This window comes from Drosophila innubila, chromosome X (assembly GCF_004354385.1).
Source record: "Drosophila innubila isolate TH190305 chromosome X, UK_Dinn_1.0, whole genome shotgun sequence".
In the NCBI taxonomy this organism is placed as follows: Eukaryota; Metazoa; Arthropoda; class Insecta; order Diptera; family Drosophilidae; genus Drosophila; species Drosophila innubila.
The window spans coordinates 4076223-4099436 of NC_047626.1; the positions used below are offsets into that span (position 1 = coordinate 4076223).

The following is a 23214-nucleotide window of genomic DNA, read 5'->3' on the forward strand; positions in this document are numbered from 1 at the left end:
CCCCTCCTTCTGCCTGTTACATACATTCTGCCAAACACATTATACCCTTTTTTGCCCATTTTCAATGGGCTCAGGGTATAAAAAAGGGAAAACATTTTCATGGAATTTTATTATTTTTTAAAATATAAATAATTAACGAATAAATTTATTAATCCTGCCTTTGCTTCTTACAACAAGTTAAAAAAAAAACTAAATAATTTTAATTTAATTTAACAGTTTAAAAAAAGTATGTAATTTTTTAATTTATCCAAGAACTTTGATAACTAACAGTATTTTTTTTATAGATTTTTTATAAATTATAAACAGGAAAATTGAAAATTGGATTCATTGAATTGGACTATTATTAAAACTAAAAAACAATTTAAAATTTAAAACAATTTAAAAAAATAAAACAATTTTTAAAAATAAAAGAAATATGTTATTTTTTATTTTGTCCAAACACTTTGCTAACTAACAGTATTTTTTTTTTTAGATTTTTTATAGATTAAAAACAGAAAAATAATTTTCATTGAATTGAACTATTATTAAAACTAAAAAAATAATATTTATATTAATTAATATTTGGTCAAAACACTTTCCTTTCTAAACTTAGTTTATTTCATATTTTATTACTGCTGTCTATGGTGCTTAAAACAATTTAATAAAAAAAAAGAAAAATATTAAACTATTTAAAAAAAAAACAAATGATATGTGAACTAGTATTTTGTCCAAACACTTGCCTGACTAACTGTATATTTTAGGGGTTATTAGCTTGTAGTATTGGTGTTTGTTATTGGATATTATACATGATGCATAGATTGGGCTAGGCTAGGTGCACTTACGGCTAGGCCATTCAGATTCAGACAACTTAGAGCTAAAGTTAAAGCACTTGACACATGTAAACATGTGTCAATATTTGCACACTTTACAATAGACACACTCACACACACACAGTTACACACACACACACTTAAATATACATCGATTAACATTTAGTATAACAAAATAGAATATTTAATAATAATCATAATTATATTAAATGTGAAAAAGCGGCAAACTAATTCCGAAATCGAAAATGAGCTCGTAAATTCTGCATAGAAATGCTCCAATTAGTTGAGTTGATTTTGGAACTAGTTCGTTTCGATTCCGCTTCGATTCGTGGAGCTTCGGTTCCGTCGCTCGGTCAGCAGCCGCTTCGTAGATTCTTGCTGGACATGTCATTATATTCGATCCATTTGCACAATTCTGGCGGTAACGGTGGCTTCAGTTTCGCCAACGACGTTGTTGTTGTTGTGCCCATTGTTGTGCCCGTTGTTGTTGTGCTTGCCACATGTCCATTCTCCGCTTGAGAGGCTTCCAATGCTGCCGCGGGCACCGTTGTTGCCGTTCCCATTCCCACCGGATGCAGACTGGCCGTGGAGCTTAACGTATGCCTGGAAGCCTGCAACGGCGTCGTCGACGTCTTCGGCAACAACTCGGACATTATCGCATCCATGGAGACATCGATCACGCGCTGACGACAGATGACAATGCAGTGCACGAACTTATCCGAGGGACGCACAAAACGATGCTCCATGAAGAGCGATTGCTCGTCCCAGTAGATGATCTGCAAGTTACATGTGGAGCAGCGAAAAATTCGCATAAAAAGTTAAAGAAATAATCGTAGAAATACTTGAGGTAAAGTTCGAAGAAATAGTCATAAAAGTATAGCGAGAAATATTCGAAAAATAACTGAAATACTTGAGCAGTCGAAGAAATAGTCAAAAGAAAAAATAATAACTAGCGTAAATTGGCTAAAATAGTAAGAAAATTATCAAGGGAATTGTCGAAGAAATAGTGACAAAAAAAAAAAAAAATAGTCAGTAGAACTGTCAGAAAAATAGCTAAGAACATAATAAAAGAAACAATCAGAAAAGTAGTCTAGAAAGAATCGGGAATTTGTCGAAGAAATAGACAAAAAAAAAGAATAGAAGAAATTGTGAAGAAATTGTGACAAACAAAAAAGAAAATAGTCGGTAGAAGTGTCAGAAAATAGCTAAGAAAATAATGAAAATAACAATCAGAAAAAAATCGGGAATTTGTCAAAGAAATAGACAAAAAAAAAAAGAATAGAAAATTGTAAATAAAATAGTTGTTAGAACTGTCGAAAAGTTAGTCAAAGATATTTTTAAGAAAAAACTCATGGAAAGATAGAAAATTTAAAAAAAAAAAAAAAAAAAAAAAAAATAGTCAGCAAAGTAGTCAGGGAAATAGTCGGGGAATTATCAAGGAAATAGTCGGGGAATTATCGAGGAAATAGTCGGGGAATTATCGAGGAAATAGCTTAAAAAATATTCGAGGAAATACTTAGTTAGATATAAAATTAAAGGAATAGTTAAAGAATGTGTACGAGAAATGTTCGAAATTATTTTTATTTTAATGATTATAGTCAAATCAATAGCTAGAAAAATATTCAAAAGACTTGTCAAAAAATAATCGACAAAATAGATGTGAAAATACTCGAAAAAATAGTCAAAATAGTAAAATAAATAGTTTGTATTTTTGTAACACCTCTGTATGAAACAGTCGAAAAAATAGTCTAGAAAAGATTGAAAGAGTTTTAGAAAATTTAGTTTATATTTTTGTAACACCTCTGTAACCTCAGTATGAAAGAGTCGAAAAAATAGTCTAGGAAATATTGAAAGAGTTTTAGAAAATTTAATGAAGAAAACCGTAGGAGAAAGAGTGAAAAAGCAGTCAAGGAATTCGTCAGGGAAATAGTCAAATAAATCGTCGAAGAAAAATTTGGAGTAATAGTCAATGAAAGTGTATGATAAGTAGCCAAAAAAAAGGAAAATAAATAAAAGTACTTGAAAACAAAATTGTAAGAGAAATATTTGGAGGAAATATCAAGGAATATCATGGAAATCGTCAGCGAAATAGCAGATAGAGTAATCCTAGAATTAATGCGAGAGAAAGATGATGTTTTGAGGCTTACCCTGGAAATAATCTTGAAGCGATGAAAGGGGCGAATGAAGCGACGATACCGTATGGTGGCGGCACCTTGGAACACTGAGCCACCCAGTCGGGTGATGGTGCTATAGAGTTTGGTGCGCTCATAGAAATCGACGCGGGCAAAATCGAGTTCCCGAAAATAGCGTGCGTTGTTCATGTGATAGAGCAAAGTGTCCACATCGTTGCTGAGGCAAACACCTGTCAATACCGAACGATGGGGGGTCAATAAAGAAATGGTAGAGGGTGGTTTTTTTGTTTGGGGTTAGATTGAAGGTGAAGGTGATTGGTTGGTTGCTTGGTTTCAGCCGGCACTTGCAAGGCAGCTTTACGTAAGTAAGTGGCAGGTCTTGAATTCGATTTAATCACTCACCGCTGACTGTGGTGGACTCCAGGATGTGGCAGCGTCGCTTCACAAAGCGCGCCAGCAGCACACAGAGGCACATGCGCAGGAAATAGTGGAGTTCAAGTAAGCCATAGAGCAGTATAATGCCCAGCAGGCAGCTGAGTGCCACATAGCACAGCTGTTCCATGTGGCAGCCACAAAACTGATGATAGCCAGCGGTTGCAAGATGAATTCGCTTCTTCCTTTGCCAGGAAGCCCGTCAAGCGTAGGGTGGACCTCTAATAGGGTGGGTTATTTTTGATTTCTATTTGGTTTTTTCGGCTGGGTTGATGTCCTGGCTAAAACGCTCTGTTGTGGAAGCTGACGTTTGATTTAAAATTAGGTCATGTTGCTGACGTTTTGCCCGCGACGCCGCATCAGGTGATACAACACACACACGCACACACACACTCGCACACACACAAAGGACAACTTAAGGCGTCGTCGAAAAATTTGAAAAAAAAAAAAGAGGACGACTAACAGTTAAAAGCCAACGGCAACAGCAGCAACAACAACAACAGCGACAACACCAACAACAAACACATGACACATCCAACTATCCAAAAATTCCAAAAAAAATTGGTATTAAATATTGGCAATTAAGAAAAGCGCGCGCCAAACAACCGCAACGACAAACAGCGCACTGAAAATGTGTTTTATTTTTTTTGGCCAATTCACTTGCTGTTGTCGCCGTTGTTGGCCAAACGTTAAAGCCGTCGCAACGCCAGCGTCGACAGCGACAGCGACTGCGACTGCGCTGTATGTTGCTGCTTCTACGCTTCTTCTCTCACTGTCTCTCTCTCTCTCTCTCTCTTCTTCTCTCTAGCTAGCTGGCATCCTCGCCAAAAATAAAAGCTTTTAAAGCTTTTTAAGGGTTGAACCTGTTGCCGCTGCTGCTGCGACTGTTGCTGCTCAGCTCGCAATCGAAAGCTTTCAAGCTTCTGCTACCGCTCGCTGCTAATTGCATTAGTTCACAAAAGTTCCTTAGCGCTTAATAGACAAGTTTATAAGTCAGATAAAAAAGATTTCATCAAAATAAGTTTGACGCACAGAAATTTGTTTTTTTTTATGAAAGTTCCGGAGCCGTATAATTCCGAATTATTTAAAGGGCATAAAAAAGATGATAAAACAACTAAGAGTTAAATTTTAGAAAACCAAGATAGGCAAGAAAAAAATGGAATTATACTAAAACTAAAAAACATTGTAAATTACAAAAATAAGCAAAACAAATTTGATAGACAAAAATAAGGAAAAAAAATTAAAAGGAAATAAAAATTAAATTTGTCATTCATCAAATTTTCACAGCCACAATTTTTTGTTTATTTTATTTATTTTTTATTTTCAAATATAAGCGAACTTTTAGAAAAGTAGCCAAGTTCACTAGCAAAAATCACTTCTCACGTTTAGGAGCATTAAAAACTAGTTTATAAATGCGATTTTAGCTGTCGCATAAACTTGCTTAATGTTATTCCAGAGATTTTTTAACTGTCAATTGCTGTATTATACATTTTGTATTCATAAAATGTGTAAAACAAACAGTTACAAAGTTCCAACTTGACTGTTCTTTGAGCAAAAGTCAATTATACCCTTACAAAAAATGCGGGTATATCACTTTAACATATATATTTTTTTTTTTTAATTTGAGACAGAGTTGAGCCTGCAGATATGCAAAACTCTTTAAAAGCTCTTGAAATTCCCATAGCACTGGAAAATTAATTCAGAATAAAGTACTGGGTCAGAAATACCCTTAATAAGGCTTTTAGAAAACTAGAAAATCTAACTTCTTCGCCTAATAAATTAAATATTACTTTCAGGGATCTAGAAAATTAAAAACAGAGAAAAAAATGCACAAACATTGAGTAAATTTACTCTTTAAGGAATTTCAAAATAAAGGAACAAATTTCAGGAAACCTAAATGAGGAAGAAAATAAAAGAAATCATAAAATTGAAAATTCAACAAACAAAAATATTCCGAGTATTTTCTATAAAAATATTAATAATTTATAATTCCAAATATTCGTTTTCCAAGTAATATTTTTTGAAATTGCAAGCTATATTGCTTAAGCAAATTGCAGTGTATTTGTTGTCATTATATAGAGAATATAGTAATAAATTTTCAAAGAGATCGCATAAAGGGTATACAAAAGTCGATACATTCCAATGCCATAAAACTAGACGAATGACCTTAACACTATTTTTGGAGCTGATAAATTCAGCCGATTTGGAAATCGAACCCGGAACAGATGAACACATATACATAACACTTCACATATCGAATAGAATTTGTTGATCCAATCGATCGTCAATCGAATACACTCCAAAGTTGATAGTTCCGAAATGAGAGAAGAATTCCAATTAGCAGTTTGGTTTGCACACGCTATTCACACACGGGAAGTTTGCCAAGGGGTCTGGAGTGGAAAGGGGCTGGGGGGGAGGGGTATTATTACACACATATTTGTAGATGATGCGACGGATTGCAATTACATTTTAAGTTTTCACTTTATTTGTTTTCGTTTTATTTTTATTTTTTTTTTTGGGTTTTTTTACGATTTCGTTTTTTTTTTTCTCTGACGTTGAAACAAATTTGAAAGGTTCGAAATTCAAGTCTTTGTTAGTTGGAATATTTCGTGTTGTTGCTGTTGTTGTGGTAATAACATAGTAGTGAATAGATATATATATGGATATATACTGAAGTGTTAGAAATGTTGAGATTGTTTTGTATTTGCTTGTTCGAAAACAAGGAAGGGAAAAACAACTTTTCATTTAACTCTTAAATATTTATGACTCGACGTCTTTGTTATTATTTAAATTGCATTCATTTGTTGTTGTTTATTTAACACATTTTCTTTTTGTTTTGTTCTCTTAATTAATTTATAAACAAGCGCAGAAAAAAAATATATACGTTATAAACTAACAAAAACGAAATCACACAAAATAGGCCTTAAAAATTAACACAAAATAAGTTTTCATTGTGTATTCAACTCTTAATTGATTTTTCTAATTAAATCTTCTTGGTTCGCAACAAAAAATTAAAAAAAAAAAATGGGCGTACAGTTCTCTAAAATTACAAATAGGTTTATATTTATATATGTATATGTGGTTGTTATATATACATATAGTTAGGTATGTACAAGGGCTAGGCGTAGGGTATTTTGGGTAGGGTATTTTAGCTTAGCAGTTTCTTCGATTACATTAATGTATACTTTATATATATAAGTTTGTTTAATAGTTTGTTATATATAGAAATAAACTGACTTTAAAATGTACAAAAAAAATAATATATAATAATAATAAAAAAAAAGTGTGTTTAGGAAACATTGTTTAGCAGCTTAGCAGGGATATAGAGTATACATTTGAGTTAAAGAAGTACAAATTGTTATTGTTTATTGTTCAATACATATTTATGTAGATGTAGGCATAATAGACAATTTACGGATTGGCGGCATGGTTAGAATCTCTTTCTCTTCCTCTTCCGCATTCAATTATCTTCGTCCACTAAATTGCTCGCTCTTGCTCTCGCTCTAAGTTCTTTACTTGTGCTCTTTTTTCTTGCATTTTCTATCTCTTTCACTTTTTATACAGCTGTTTTTTCTTGAATTTTTTCTTTGTTCTGGATTGGATGGTCCACATTGATTATAAGGCATATAAAACACATACATATTTTGATTTCACTTAATTTTGGTATTTCAAAACATACAAATTATTTTTCGCTTCTTCACTCTGTGGCTCTCTCTCTTCTTCTTCTTCGTTTAATTAAACACTTAATGCTATTCCCTATCCCTATCCCTATATGCAGCATCATTATCTCATTCTCTCTGTCTCGGTTTCTGTGTCTAACATTTTCTCTTTTTTTATATATGCTCGACATCAATTCAAATTTCACAAAATATTCCGACGAATCCCTGGTCATGTTAAATTTCACATAGTTTGCGGTAGCGGAGCAGCAGCAGCACCATTATCTGATCTCATTATCATCAGATCACATCGTTATCATCATCCTCCACATTAACTACATCATCAGCATCCTCAGCATCATTATCATTATCATTGTTAGCAGCAGCAATCAGCAATTCCATTCCATTGTTCCTTATCAGCTCTCTCTCTCTCCTCTCTCCTCTCGCTCTTCCTCTCTCTATTTAATTGGCTGCTTGGCACAGTGCCTCAAAATCGCAGCGCTCAACGCTGTCCGCGTAGTTGCGTCGCAGCGTTGCAAGCGGACAAAGATCGTCATCCTGTGGACAACCGGGCAGACGCACCACACGCTCCTGATGCATCACCAGCACTTGAGGTTCCTCCTTAATGCAACTGCAATACGAATACATTTATTAAACTCTCTCTCTCTCTCCTCCTCTTCTCTCACTTACTCATAGCGCACAAAGGCCAAATTGGTTGCGAACGCATCGATTTCACTGGTACGCCAGAGTCGTTCCTTGCCAAAATCCTTATGCGTCAACGGTTGCTCATCCCTGGCCACGCCCAGATGGGCCAACATCTTGAGCAGAGTCCCCGAATGGGTGAAATAGAATGTGGCATTGGCGCGTCCATTTGGCGTACTAGAATTTATAAAGCATACTCATTATTATTTGATTATTATTTTATCTAATCAATGTTTAGTAGATACTCAACAAGAACTTTTAAGAAGAATATTAAAGGTCTCGGTATCTAGTTTAAAGTGTTGTTTAATAATAATTATGACATAGGGAGTTGATTTAAGTAAAAACTTAAGATTTAAAATCTTAAAAATTCCAAAGCGACCCTTTAAAATCGAAACCAAGATCCAGGGGCAACATTTTTTTTAACGAAATTCATTAAATTTTAATGCAAAATCAATTTAGAGGCTAAACCATGTTCAAAATGACATTCCGTTAAATAATCGCTTGAGTTTTCATAGAGTTATGGCAGTTTGAAGTTGGTTCGACTATGGATCTAACAACTTTACAAGTCAAAATTTCAGTTCGTTTGCACATGATTTTTTACAAAAAAATAAAAAGTCTCAGAATCAAGTTTAAAGTGTTGTTTTATACTAATTAAGTTATAAGGAGTTGATTAAAAGTGAAAACTTGAGATTTAAAAATTTAGCATGAAAATCGCATTCTAGCTGACATGGTCGAAAAATATTAAATTTTCTTAATAAACAAAATTTAAATGCAGAATGAATTTAAAGATCAAACCATGATTAAAATGATATTCCATTTGAAAATCGCTTGAGTTTTGACGAAGTTATGACAGTTCAAAGTTGGCCCGACTTTCAATCTAGCAACTTTACAAGTCCAAATTTTAGTTTAATTTGCCATGATTTTTTACAAGAAAATGAAAGGTCTTAAAATCAAGTTTAAAGTGTTGTTTTATACTAATTAAGATATAAGGAGTTGATTAAAAGTGAAAACTTGAGATTTAAAAATTTGAATTTTGGAAAAACACAAGGGGGGACCCTTAGCATGAACATCGCATTCTGGCTGGCAGGGTCTAAAATTTTTAATAATTTTTTAAATCTGCTAAATAAATAAAATTTGAATGCAGAGTGAACTAAGAAGTTAAACCATGATCAAAATGACATTCCGCTTGAAAATAGGTTCAGTTTTGGGAAAGTTATGAGTCCAAGTTTTTAATAATATAAAGAAAAATGATATGCATATAGAATTTATACATATTTTTGGAAAAATGTACCAAAGCCGTAAAAACGTTTCGGTTTAGGGCTCTTAAAATAATATTTATTTCAGTTGCGGGTCCGGTATTAAACATGAAACGGTTAGTTTCGGTTAACGGTGCCGTTACCGGTTCCGGTATTACACCCTGGTGACAATTGCGCATTGTGATCTTGCTGATTAATTTTGCGACGCATTTGCATTGCCGATGTGACGTCACGACGTCGACGCGAAGCAGCAGAACGAACAGCAAGAGCCGAAGTGACATTGCCGAAGCCAAGCGAAAGTTCATGCGAAAGTATTCACATATGTATGTTGTATGATGCACTGGGCTTTAAATATGCATTCTTGTCAATTGGTAATTACTTTTAACTTCTGTTCGCCTGGTGCTTGTCGCCCTTTTTTTCAGATTTGTATTGAAATTACTTAGCGTATCAATATATACAACATCTATTTGTACAGCCGAAATGTTGTAGAATTTGTTTTGTTTACTTATAACAATATATTTTTTTTTTAACATAATTAAGGAATATAAATAGTTCTTGATATTTTAAGAATGAAAAAAAACAAAAATACGCTAAATTAAAATTTTTAAAAATTTGTTTAAGTTCGTAAAATAATAATTTATGTGATTTTTTCGCGCTCAGTTTTTAATTTTCGTGTTTTACTGATTGTGTACATGAAAATATTATATATTATATTTTTTGTGGAACTTATATATCCCTATTATTGCACGATAAAATTATCTCTGCTATGTTGTGTGAAAATTTCAGCCTTCTAGGCTTATAGTTTGGGCTGTGCAATGATCAGTTAGTGTGTGAGTGGTTCAGGACAAAGATTTTTATAAATGTTATGTACAATTGTATATTCGAGAAAAAAATAAAAAAAAACTCACTCGATGGCCGCAAACATATCGGCGATTGCCGGGCAGGCAATGCGATGGGTCAATTCATAGCCGTAGCCATCGTTCCAGTAATATTCCAGATCCTCGGCAAATTCCAAGGCGCTCAACGAGTTCACATCGAAGAAGCGGCACCAGATGGATGGCGGTTTATGGCGTTGCCAGGCCGTCTCAAAGGCGCACACTGTGTACATGAGTTGAACGTCCTGTACCGATAAATCCGATAGCTGTGTAATCGCCCGAACATGCTCCACTGCTGACTGCATCGCTGGCTCCGCATTGAAGCTACGTGCATTAAACATTGTTTCAGGATTCTTATCGACGTCCGTTTTCCAGCGGCTGCAGAGTTTATAAAACTGTAACGAGACCAAGAAAATGACAACGAGTTAGTATTGTAATTAAACAAGCATTAATAAAAAAACGAGTGCAATAATTACTCGTTACATTTAATGGTTAGTCTGATCGAACGAGTATTTCTACAGAGTATCAGTTACTCGCTAAATCTTCTGGTGTGTACTTCTAGAAAGAGTAGCAACTATTGTATACAAGTTTTAATAACAATTACAATTACTCGGTGAAAATATTCAACGAGTCTATTCTACTCGTTTCATTTTATAATGGAACACTTGACCAATCAAATAATTCTAAAATTAATAACAGCTTACTAGTTATACAACGAGAAAGTGAAAGTGAAAGTGAAGTAATGGGTATGTCTAACAAGTACAGAACTCACTCGTTATATATGAGTTAAAAATTCAACGAGTAATTCATTGCTATAATCGAACGAGTGTTTTTTTTACACAAACTAGCTAACATAGTTAACACATAGAGGGACAGTTTGAAAAAATAACTATGCTTTACATAAACAACAAGTTACAAGTAAGTAATCAAACGAGTATTTATAACGAGAGCAGCATCTACTTGTAATTGTTACAAAAAATGTATTTTTTTAAGTATAGAACGTAAAGATTGAAAGAATTGAATATAACGAGTTGCTAATACAACAAGTTACAAATACAACGAGTCGCTGATACAACTAGTTGCTTGTACAACAAGTTACAAATACAACGAGTTGCTAATACAACGAGTTACAAAAACAACGAGTTGCTAATACAACTAGTTGCTTGTACAACAAGTTACAAATACAACGAGTTGCTAATACGAGTTACAAATACAACGAGTTGCTGATACAACAAGTTGCTAATACAACAAGTTAAAAATACGAGTTGCTAATACAAATAGTGGCCTATACAAGTAACAAATACAACGAGTTACAAAAACAACGAGTTGCTAATACAACTAGTTGCTTGTACAACAAGTTACAAATACAACGAGTTGCTAATACGAGTTACAAATACAACTAGTTGCTTATACAATAAGTTACAAATACGACTTGCTAAAAGAACGAGTAGCTAATGCAACTAGTTGCTCACACAACGAGTTACAAACACAACGAGTTGGTAACGAGTTACAAAAACAACGAGTTTTTTTAATCAGCCTAGCTGATTAGCTTAACCCACTCGTTAAGTTTAAGCACGGCGAAGGAGAGAGAGCGAGAGAGATTCAAAGAGAGATAAAATAACAGCGAGTAGAAAAAGTAACGAGTATTTCGAATACTTGATGCATTTACCTGGTGTGGGACTGTAGACAGCAACCGTATTGTCCACAAAACCCACCGCCAGCTGGACGTTGAACGAATGAAATGATAGGCACGTGGGATGCGGATTCCTTGAGCCCATGAATCCCTCGTTGCTGCGCAATGAACTCAGTGATTTCCCCTTGAGCGAGTAGATGCTTATTTTGGATGCATTGCCGCAGGCGACAGCATCCGCAATGGGATGCGTTGCCATGGCGGTGATATCACCGCCAGCCTGCCACTCATGTGGCGCAGCCGTCAATCCATCCCAGTGACTCCAACCGCGCAGATCAAAGACACAAACTTTGCCCGCATTGCAGCCGACCACAAGAGATCGATCATCGGCCCGGAGACAGGCATGTAAAATAGGTGCCGCATGTTCCCGGATCACGCGTATGATGTGAGGAGCACAACGTTTATCGAATAAACGGACACTGCCATCGGAGCAGCCGGCCACAATGGTGTCACAGCGACGATTGGCCATAAAGGGCGAGAGGACACGCACACTGGTATCCCTGCCCAGCTGGAAATCATTCAGCTTGAGCTCCCGCTCCACATCCCAAATGCGCAGATAACGATAGGAGCCGCCGCCAACGACCAAATGTTGACTCGATTGCTGCCAGGCGGTGACAATGCCCATGCCAGATCCATTGCCATAGTGTAGACTGCTGCCGCTGCCCAGCTGTGAGGAGTTGGAGACACCAGCTGCTCCTGTTGCTCCAGCGCCCGCTGCCACCGATGAACTGGACGAACTGGAGCCACTGTTTGTGGGCAAATTACTGGAGACACCGCCTGTGGTGACGCCGCCTCCTCCGCCGCTGCGAGGCAGTGCATCCCAGGCGCTGATCAGACGCGTTGTCAGCGGCTGCGAATCATCGTCACTGGTGGATTGCCAGACACGGATGACGCCATCATCGTGTGCCACAAGCATTAAGCCCACATCCTGGGCATTCAATAGCTCAAAGCTGCTGACACGCGCAAAGGGCGAACCACTAGCACCACCAAATGAGCTGTACTCCAGGCGAGAAGTCTTGCGCACACTTCCACTGCCACTGCCTCCTGCTCCAGTTGCTCCTCCGCCTCCTGCTCCGGTGGCTCCTATTAAGGAACTGCCCAGAGATGTCTCCGCATTCGCTTCTGTGGCATAACTCAGCACCGAGTTCTTGACAAAATCATAGACCAGCACCTTCTCCTTGTAGGCCACCGCTATCTGTGGCTCATATGGCAATAGCTTCACTAGCGATGGCGTAAACTGTGTCTTTCGCGCCCAGCTGTTGGCATCGTTGAGGCGACTGATTAGGCTGCTTATCCGACGATGTGATACCCATTGACGCATAAACTCATTCCGTTGATAGCGATACTTGCGGGAGCGCAATTCACTCGAGTTCCGATCGATGGGATAACGTTGTTTGCCCTCCTCCTCCTCGCTGCCGCCCTCGGCGCTGCTGTAGCGTTGATTCCCCGGTCGGGTGAAGTACGAGATGGCCCAGGGGATGAACTGCGTCTGTACAATGGGTTGCAGCATTTGTGCTTTGCCATCGGCATAAGGATTGGTTTCGCTGCCACTGCTGCGTGCTGAATGATTGCCATCACCAGCAGTTAGTCCGGCTGCTGATCCTCCCGTTCCACTGATGCCGGCTGAGGGATGTGCTGTGGCACCGCCAGCTCCACCGTCCGTCTCATCATTCATGGAGCTGGTGCGCAATTTGCGCTGTGTCTCCGCATTGGCGCCTCCGGACAGTCGCAGCTTCTGCACCCACTGACTGCCATGTCCCGCATGATGACCATGATGACCATGATGACCCACTGGCGGTGATTCACCGCTGCCACCCAGGTAATTGCAGCGTGTATTGGGACTGGGTGGCAAGCTGACGCTCAAACTGCTATTGTTCAGCTTCTCCAGATCTCGGGGAGCTGCGGAACCGGAACCTGAACCCGTGCCGGAACCGCTGCTGCTGCTGCCCGCCGTGGTGGCATTGGTGGCCTCCTTGGCCGTGATCATGCACAGTGCCGCATCCCGCACATGGGAAATAATGCGTTGAGCCGTCGCTGCCACAGCTGGAAATGGATCCTGGCCCAGATTATAGATGCCCAGCCAGAGTTTGGTGAATATGGACTGAAAGGGTATGAAATTGGTGGTTGTTGTGCTGCCGGAACCGCTGCCCATGCCCGTGCCCATGCCCGAGCTGCTCATGTTCGAGATGGAACTGGAGCTAACGCCACGCCGGATGTGGGGCACAAAGCGTTCCAGACTGTGCGTGGATTGGGCATAACTGGCCGATGGGGCATGTGGCATGCCATGTGTAATGCTGGCACTCCGCTCCCCGCCACAGGACACCAAGGCCGAGCTATGACTGTTCATCTGCTCCGCCAGATAAACCGTGACGAACTGCGTCTCAAACAGCAGCACCATCCATTGTAGGGCAGCAGCCAGCTCCAGACGCACCAGCGGCGACATATCCTCACCCACCGTCTCCAGCAATGTGATGGCAATGATGCGATCAATATTATTCGCCTGCTCCTCACTCCGATCCGTCACGGAGCTGATAAAGGTGCCCAAAGCAAAGACAGCCGCAGCGCGTACCTCCGGGATGGGATCACGGAGCAGCACATAGAGCTTCTCGTGGGCCAAATCTCGAGCACCCGACCAACGGGCCTTCTCAAAGTTCTGCCAGAGCATGCCCAGACAAATGGCCAACCATTGGCGTAGCAACCAGCTGCTGTCATTCAACTGTTCCAGGCAAATGGACAACAGAGGACCCTGCAGGGCGCTCGTCTGCCCAAGCAGGAAATTGTGCACAATGGAGGCGAGCACAAAGGCGGACAAGGTGCGATGCTGTTTGCTCACAGTGTTATCCTGCAGCACGGACAGAAAGTACTTGTACTCCTTGACCAGATCCACCTGGCAGCTGGGATCGACGGCCAAGATCTTGGCCCAGATGAATACCAAAACAGGACGCAATTCCCGCGTTGAGCTCTGCAGCAATTTGAGCACATAGGGAAAGATGCCCACGCCCAAGGCGAGATTAACCGCCCAGGGACCCAAGTCCAGGAAGCGTGCCAGCAGCTCCAAGGCACGCAAACGATGCACCTGAGATAGGAGCACCTGCAGCACAATGGGCAGCTGTTCGGGCGGTGTACGGGATTCGGATTCCGAGTCCAGCCACACCTGGAACGCGGTCAGCTGATGCTCAAAGAATGGCAGCTGTCTGTACGGCGCCTGTTGCTCCAGTATGTCCGGCAATTGTTGCAGCGCCAGATCCACCACCAAATCCCAGGCTTTCCACATGGCATGCCGATGACATGGCGGCAGAGCCGGCAAAGAAACCGGCGTACAATCGTGACTACGTAGAATACGCTCGGCGAGCAGGAAGTTCCTAAATAAACTGGCCACCAGCAGATCCTGCCGGAACAGACGCTGGAACAGCTCACGCGGCAATGTATTCCAGGCTATAGTATCCGTTATAGCCGTAAATATCCAATTGAGTTCACCCATCATGGTCCGGCGATCATTGACCTTGCCGGGTATCTTGTCAATAAGCTCACTTTGGATGCGCGGCACCATGCCCAGTTTCTCCTGCATGGCATACCATTTGAGGGCGATGTTAATGGGCGTGGTCAGGCAGCTGGTGAAGAGATCCGCCGGCAATTGGGCATTCATGGGAAGTATCTCATTGGCGGCACAGGCGGCCAAATGGATGCAATTCTTGTAGCTAACCAGCTGCGAGGCACTCGAGGATTGGGCAGCGGAGGACTGAGAGTGGGTTTGGGATTGGGATTGAATTAACTGCGCCTGCAGTGCCTTCTCCAGCTCCTGCTCATGCTGCTCGGCAAAGGGCTGAAAGGAGTTGATGATAATGCCGGCATTGGAGCAATCATACACATAGATCGATGGTGCTGCCATCCAATTGATCAGCTCAAAGATGCTCAATGGTATATACTGTGTAAAGGTGCGATTGAAAACCCAAATCTCGCCATTTGCCGTCGGCTTTGGCACACCATGTCCATTATAGTGGAACAATATCCTTTCTCCCTTGGCATTACGGCGTAAAGATGTGCACAATTTCTTGACATCCTCCACCGTGGGATCATTGCATTTTTTGTAACGTGCTCGGGGTTGCCAACGTTCATATTGCATCTGGAGATTGCTGCCAATCAATTCCATTGCCTTGGGCACGGATACGGAACTGGGATCAATCCAGCATTCCAGACGCGAGCACGGTTGTATTTTGACCACATCGGGTGGATCCACACCAATGTTAAGGCACAGGACAAGCGCCACACTTGCCGTCTTCATGCGTTCCCGTATCCGCCATGGATGACGCTCATAAATCAAAGGTTCTATCGATTCCTGATGTCGCTTGGCCGCAAAACTCAAGGGTATCTCATCGTCGTGCGTAAACTCAATTGCCTCCTCCTGCAGGGCTGTCCACAGTGATTCAATATTCGAACTCGTATTCGAATTGGAATTCGGATTTAGATTTGTTATTGCTTTTTTCGTTTTGCGATGCTTGTGACCAGACGACGACGACGTTGTTGTTGTTGTTGTTTCCTTAGCACGGCGATTGCTTGTCGTATTGTTGTTGCTGCCGCCGCCGCTGCTGCTGCTAGCGCTGCCGCTGCCACTGTTACTGCTGGCAGCTACGTCGGCTGCGCTGTTGATCTTGGCAGCGTTGCCATACATTGTTTCACACTTTGCAGCACTGCCACTAGTTGTTGTAGTTTTGTTGCTATTGCTTTTGCTGCTTTTGCCTTCGCTGGCAATTGCCGCAATCCTTTCATTATATAGCGATTCCATCATTTTTCTTTAAACACGCTAGCTAACTATATATATATATATATATATGTATATATATATATGTGTATATATAAACGTTTTTTTTTTTTCTATTTACAGTTTATTGCAATTTGCTTATTACAGTTTTAGCAGCTATTGCAGCACATGCACACGCTCATTTCATGTGAGAGAGACGGTGAGGCGAGAGGGAACGAAGTAGGCAGCGACGACGACGACGACAGCAGCAACAACAACAACAGCGACGACGTCGACGACGACGGCTGCTGCACATAACCAAACAATTTTGCACTCGCACTTCAATTCAACGTATGGCCACCAAGTTGTTTTTTTAATTGTTTCTTTTAACACGCCTAGTTGCGCTTGTGATTCATGATATTGATTTCGTTGACTTTCGGTTAGTTTCGTTTACACAAAATGCTTGCAAATGAATTTTAAGCAATCAAAAATTGTTGCACTACAAAAATACGCATTTGCAATTGTTCTTGCTCAACGCGCACTGGTTCAGCAGTTATCGCTCTCCCTCTATCTCACTATTGTATGCCTCTCCGATTTGTTGCCCTCCCTTGTGGGCCAAAGCGTTGCCACGCTGCGCAACAGACCACACAAAAGGAACTGCAAATTGCGCGCTTAATTTAAATTGATTTCACAATATTTGCAATTACTAAATAAAACTTAATACTCGTTCGATGCTATAATGTATTTAAAAACGTTTTTGATTTATTAAGCTTACCCGCAGCACTGGATCCTGTTTCAAGGGTCTTGGATATGTAATGGCATGTATGCGATGCCGTCCAAATAAACCAGTGGCAAAACTTTGTGCACTCTTCAGCGTCCTCTGTGTGGCTGTATATTTCATGTAAAACCATTCGGGATTATAAAGATCCGGTAGTAAGTTGGGAAATCGCAATTGCATGCGTTCAGCGAGCTCAATTAGTTCGTCTTCCCCCTCGGCGACCAGCAGTTTCTCATCATCGGGATCAATGTGCTCCCAACTCCAGCGGCGCAGTTGTTTTAGATCTTCAGCACAGAGATTTGATTTTGATTGCTGCAATAGAAGTGACTGCAATTCAACCAGGCGCTTTTGGGCATGCAAAATAATAATTTTGCTGGGATTTCGTGTTCCATGACGTATGATAGACCATATTCGCGTCGGGTGGCAACCTTGTCGAAACGAATGAAACGAAAAAGGAAAAGGCAAATCAAGTAAATGTGCTCGACTGTTGGTTGCCCAGTAGCCGTAACTGTACAAACATTAAATTCAATAATCATAAATAAAACAGGAATAAAAAACTTTATTATTGATATACAATACGCTTACGTTTTATATATTGTTAGTCCTAAATCTCTTCAAAATATTATCCATTTATTTTAGGACTATTTTAATTATTTTTTTGTTTAACTATTTTTAGCAATTTTTTTATTTTAATTTGTCACAAATTCATAAGCCTATGTATACCTTGGGTACTGGGCTAACCAGCTGTGACAAGGTGTTCTTTATAGAAGGTGACGTCTTCGTTGACAGCTGCGGTAGTTAAGCTTTTAAATGTGCTCGCGCGGCTCTCAGAGAGAGAGTGAGAGAGTCGCTGAAAAGAATGTCCTTTGTTTTCGAAATGTCAAAATATGTAACTTAAGAAGAGCTACTGTGTCGCAGACCTCACCTTATATAAATACACCTTGAGCTGTGAAGTAGTTGTCAAAAACAAATGCCATGATTAAGAATAGCAAGTGGCATACCATTGTATATCGGCGGAGTATCATTATAATTGGCAATGGCGCGATATGGAGTTTTGGTGGACAGACGATGCTCAATTTCATGGCGCTCCAAATTATTGCAGGCAGCGGAATCAGTTAAATCAGCTGTTATTTCTTTTGTTATTTGCGCTCGTTGTTTTGGTATCAATATTAAAAGAAGTAAAGTTAGTAGAATAGTTGAATAAAGCATTTTTCCGGGGAATCAAATTTGTCAGGTATTACATTAAGTTAAAAACTTAAAACATTAAAAGAATAAAACGGGACACACACACACACGTCGAACGTGAAAGAAAAGTAGCACGAATAAGCGGCAAAGGTAAATACAAATGAGAACGCTGATAAAAGGGAAGCTGAAATTACATATTTATACATATATTATATTTGCTGCTTGCTCGCAAGTAAATAAGCTCACACAATGTTAGGAGAGTGTTGCCACACATCTGACCAATGCTCTTATATTTCTGCGTACTATCTGGCAGCCCAAGCACAAAAGTAGTCGATACTCTGCGTTACTCGATACTACTCATTGCAGCATCGAAAACTCGATATATCGATAACACAAAAGCAGATCATGAGTGCATTAAAATAAAATAAAAAATTTAATTTTTTAACAATTGTTTATTTTGCAATAAGTTTTTTAATACTTACACAATTTAAATTAATTAAAGGTGATCTTTCTACAAATGTTCTAAATCACTAAAAGCAACTCAATTTTGCAATTTTATCTAAAAATGGAAATGGACCTTTTTCCGGGCACTAAGGCTGCCACATCGTTTTTTCTTAGCCAAAGGCAGACAGCTGCTGTCAAAACCGCGAGTTTCCAAACAAATGCAAATTTTTTGAGGATTTTAAGTGAATAGAAAACACTTCATGGCAATGGGTAATAAAAAACAATTAAAAAAACTAACTCTACTAAGAATATACTAAAATGTAAGTTTTTCCGCAGCGCCAGCCGCTCAAAAAAAATTGATTGACAGCACGTCAACGCCAAAGCGAAAGACGCGCGCTAAAACAAAGGCAGATCAAATAAAGGAATTATTAATAAACAATAACAATGAAAATGCTGCCAATGAAAAGTCGACATCAGATATGCTAATGGACTCACAGAAGAAAGCTTCAGAGAATGGCCATGATCAGAACACAGCTAAAGCAGCTTGTAAGTTAAGGACACGCAAGAAGCAGGCGGCAAAATCTGATGAGGATTCAGAATCGGATATTCCAAAGAAACTATTGAAGAAATCTTCCAAGTATGTCGATGATGAAGCTTCCAAGCAGAATACAAGAACTCGCGGAACCAGGACACGCAAGAAGCAGGCGCCCAAATCTGAAGATTCCGATTCGGATATTCCAAAGAAACTTTTAAGGAAATCTTCAGAGAATGTCGTTGATGAAGCTTCCAAGGAGAAGACAAGGTCTCAAGGAACCAGGACACGCAAGAAGCAGGCAACCAATAAATCTTCAGAGAATGTGGTTGATGAAGCTTCCAAGGAGAAGACAAGGTCTCAAGGAACCAGAACACGAAAGAATCAGTTGTCCAAATCTAAAGAGGATTCCGAATCGAATATTCCAAAGGAACTTATAAAGACTTCTAATGAGAGTTTCGAAGATGAAGCTTCCAAGGTGAACACAATGACCAGGACAAGAAAGAAGCAGGCGTCCAAATCTGAAGATTTCAATTCGGATATTCCCAAGAAAATTTCAAGAAAATCTTTAGATGAAGCTGCCAAAAAGAACCCAAGAACTCCTAAGCTAACGATAAAAGTCATAAAAAAGAAGGCGGTGCCTATAAATGATCTGAATAATTCAAATGGAATTGAAACAAAGGAAGCGTCGAAAAAATACGAAACAATTGAATGTAACAATAACAATAATAATTATATTCACGTAGAACAGAAAGTAGACGAATTTAAGAAAGGAGAACTTTTGGAGGCACTGTGTTTTGCACTTGCCGAACCGCCGGAGATGGAACCCGAAACTGGATATACTCACGACGATCTGAAGCAGTTCCTGCTGAACTCGACCATTAAGGATATGTTTCCATTTGCCTTTGACATAAAGAGCACCACGGAGGTGAGAAATCTATTAATCTTAACCATCTATATCCATTATCAATCTGTATATATAATAAATATTTATATATAACCTATATTTATATATGCGCCTATCCAGAGAAGCCTTTAAAGGCACTTAAAAAGCTTTAATTTAATTAAAACCAATAATTTTTGTGTAATTATCCAACTGAAATTTTAAATATTTACCAGGAATCACAAAAAAGATTGATTAATTAATTAATTCAAAAAGAAATCAGACCCGAAACAAATAATCTAAATTTATTAAATATATACCCGAATTTTTATCACTACCTAGAAAGATCCAACATGGTTTTTCAATTGAAAAATCTGTAATATTAACTTTCAGTATTTCAAATCATGCAATCAATATTTTTTAGAAAAAAATAAACTTTTCCAATTTACAGAATTTTGTGTGTTTTCAGTAGAATTTTTATTTTTGTAACGCTGCTTTTTGCTTTTTTCATTTATATTTTAAAGTCATTTGTATTTTTATCTTTAAAATATATAAGTTTTCGCTGTAAAAATTAGTTTAAAAGCTTTTGATTTTTCTTCAACATCTGTATATTAAAAAAATCATTAAGTTAGATCTATTTTTTTTTTATATGTAAAGTAATAATCATAGAAATTCTATATTTGATTTTAAATTTGAACAGAACAATTTTTAATCTATTTTATTTATATTCTTCAAAATAATGAATCCCAAAGAATGTTGCTTATTATTTTAAGCTTCTTTGCAGAACCATAAGCATTCACAAAAAAAAAGAAAAAAATAAGAGGAATATAAATTTTTCTTGTGAATATATATATATATGTTTCTTTTTCAGATCTTTCAGCGTCTTAATAGCGCTATATACAAACTGGAGGAAGTGCAGCTGGATCAACTGCTCGATCTTTATCATCTGGCCATAATGATGCAGACCTATGAACATCTGGATACACACATGAACTATCGTCACGAATTATTGGATGCTGTGGGCGAACTATCAGTTGAACTGAAGCCAATAGATATCGAATATATAGGAAGCAGTTTATGTGATCGATTTGTGATTGGCAGCGGAATGACACGCATGCAGAAAGTCGTCGATATGCACAATTCCATTGTTATAATGATCGGCAATAGCGATGTTAATTACCAAATAGCGATGACAACTCTTTTGGCCACATTCGCAAAGGTTTCTGGTGTTAATTTCCCCAAAAATGAAACAGATATTGTAAGTGGAATTCCAAACCTTTAGAAATTCTTCTCTTATCAATCTTATTTTAATTCAATTCTAGTTCAGGGATCAAAAATAATGCATTTTTTTTACTTTGTTAAATAGAAAAAAAAAACCAAGAAAAATATAGGAAAAAGAAAAACAATTTTAAAAGAATTATTGAGGCCTTTTAATGATTTTAAAATCATAGAAATCATAAAATTGATTTATTCTGAGTAATTTTATAATAATCTGATATTGTAAGGAAAATTCCATAAATGTAGAATGCATTCTCTTATCAAACGAATTTAAATTTATTTTATTTATTTTTTTAATGTCAGCTAAATATTTATAAACCAGACGGATAGGCTCAAAGTGTGAACTTTGGCACCGAATTTGACCCCCTTACAATTTGAATTTCGTGTAAAAATTTTAGCCTCCTAGGTCTTATGGTTTGGGCTGTGCAATGACTAATGAGTCAGTCAGTCAGGACAAAGAATTTTATATATGTAGAAGATAATGATTATTAAAATTTTTTTATTAATCTACGACAATGAATCAAAATACAAGAAATAGAATAACATCATTATGAACCTTTAAAAAATATTAGCATTTTCGTCATGATTTTTATTATTGATAATGATACATTTAGAGTAATTTTATAAAAATCTAGCTTTAATCATTGTATTGATATTATTATTTTATCATTGCTTATATTAATATGATCATTTTATTTCTATTCCTTTATTTGCAGATTAAGAAAGCTTTTGAAATGGCTAAGCTCGTTGAGTGGATGCAACTTGTGGAGTCGGGTCGTGAGGCGGACATGTTTGTGCTTGTTCGCTGCTTTTCGCTGATTATTAACACGAAACAAAATCGAGATGCACATTTAAATTGGCATCAGGAATTGGGCAGCGAAATTCACACATATTTCATGAAGATTCTACGCACCGTGCGATTTTCCACAAATTACAATTTCTTTGCCATGATGGTGATTATTCTCTCATTTCCTTATTTCTAACAATTGTTAATTCATTTTCTTTCTAAAATTTGTAGATTGAACGTTTTATTGCCTTTTGTGTTGTTCGTGGCGCCACAGCGCGGTAAGTTTAAATTCAAGTATTTGAATTGAAAGTGAAGCAAATAAAGAACATATTGAAATTTAATTTTTTGTATGTATTTTTTTTTTTTTTTTTTTGGTTATTTTGTATTCATTCAAATATTTTTGTATAAATGTGATAATCTTAGTTATTCCTTTATTGGTATATTTTATCGTAAATGGTATAGATTCGCATATTTAATTTTCCTTGCAAAGTTTAAATATTATTAATCTTAAATTTAATTTGAATACAAAATATCCTAACAATACTACAGTAAATTAAAAAAAAAAAAAAAAGATTCTGCTGTACAGATTAATAATGGTAAGCTCCTTTTTATTAATTTGTATAACAAAATTAAGAAATGATAATAAAATTTTTATTTTAGAATCATTAGAAATCATAAATTATTATTCAAAAATTGTTATTGATATATATGTTGACTTGACTATGTAAAGAAAATTAAATGTTCTGTATGTTTTTTAAATTATTTTTAATTTCACTTATTAATTGCATATTTGCTTGCTTTACTCGCTTATTCAATTTACTCGTTAATTGCTTTTAGCGAGTGATGAGCAATTTATATTAATTTTTGCAAATGCTAAAATTGTTTATTTATTATATAATTTTATTCTTTACAGCGCCTTCACCACGGATGTGATATAAAATCTGAAATTTCCAAATACTTAATTAATAATTTTTTTTTTGATTACAAACTGCGCTTATAAATCGAAAAGACACAACAAAGTCGCTTTATAAACTGAA

General features: G+C 37.8%; 3 protein-coding genes across 4 annotated transcripts; 1 reads left to right on the top strand and 2 right to left on the bottom strand.

Annotated features, from left to right (window-relative positions):
• Positions 1-746: 746 nt before the first annotated feature.
• Positions 747-4011, bottom strand: LOC117794175 (protein THEM6). Its single transcript, XM_034634693.1, has 3 exons — positions 3344-4011; positions 2957-3171; positions 747-1585 (listed from the first exon to the last, which is right to left on the bottom strand). Exons 1-3 carry the CDS (start codon positions 3501-3503, stop codon positions 1163-1165), a joined length of 798 nt encoding a protein of 265 aa, XP_034490584.1. The 5' UTR covers positions 3504-4011; the 3' UTR covers positions 747-1162.
• Positions 4012-6916: 2905 nt separating this feature from the next.
• On the bottom strand, positions 6917-18419 carry LOC117794179 (regulatory-associated protein of mTOR-like). 2 transcript variants are annotated; one of them, XM_034634696.1, is made up of 5 exons: positions 18070-18419; positions 17066-17496; positions 9896-10257; positions 7720-7908; positions 6917-7660 (listed from the first exon to the last, which is right to left on the bottom strand). In XM_034634696.1, the coding sequence occupies exons 1-5, from the start codon at positions 18275-18277 to the stop codon at positions 7492-7494; spliced, it is 1359 nt and encodes a 452-aa protein (XP_034490587.1). In that variant the 5' UTR covers positions 18278-18419; the 3' UTR covers positions 6917-7491. The 2 variants fall into 2 exon arrangements, with proteins under 2 accessions (XP_034490587.1, XP_034490586.1); XM_034634695.1 differs by lacking the exons at positions 6917-7660; positions 7720-7908; positions 17066-17496; positions 18070-18419 and adding an exon at positions 11532-16980 and having other exon boundaries at positions 10122-10257.
• A 463-nt stretch (positions 18420-18882) lies between these two features.
• Positions 18883-23214, top strand: LOC117786531. Its single transcript, XM_034624847.1, has 7 exons — positions 18883-18967; positions 19034-19443; positions 19675-20157; positions 20984-21370; positions 22107-22343; positions 22409-22455; positions 23091-23214. Exons 1-7 carry the CDS (start codon positions 18958-18960, stop codon positions 23113-23115), a joined length of 1599 nt encoding a protein of 532 aa, XP_034480738.1. The 5' UTR covers positions 18883-18957; the 3' UTR covers positions 23116-23214.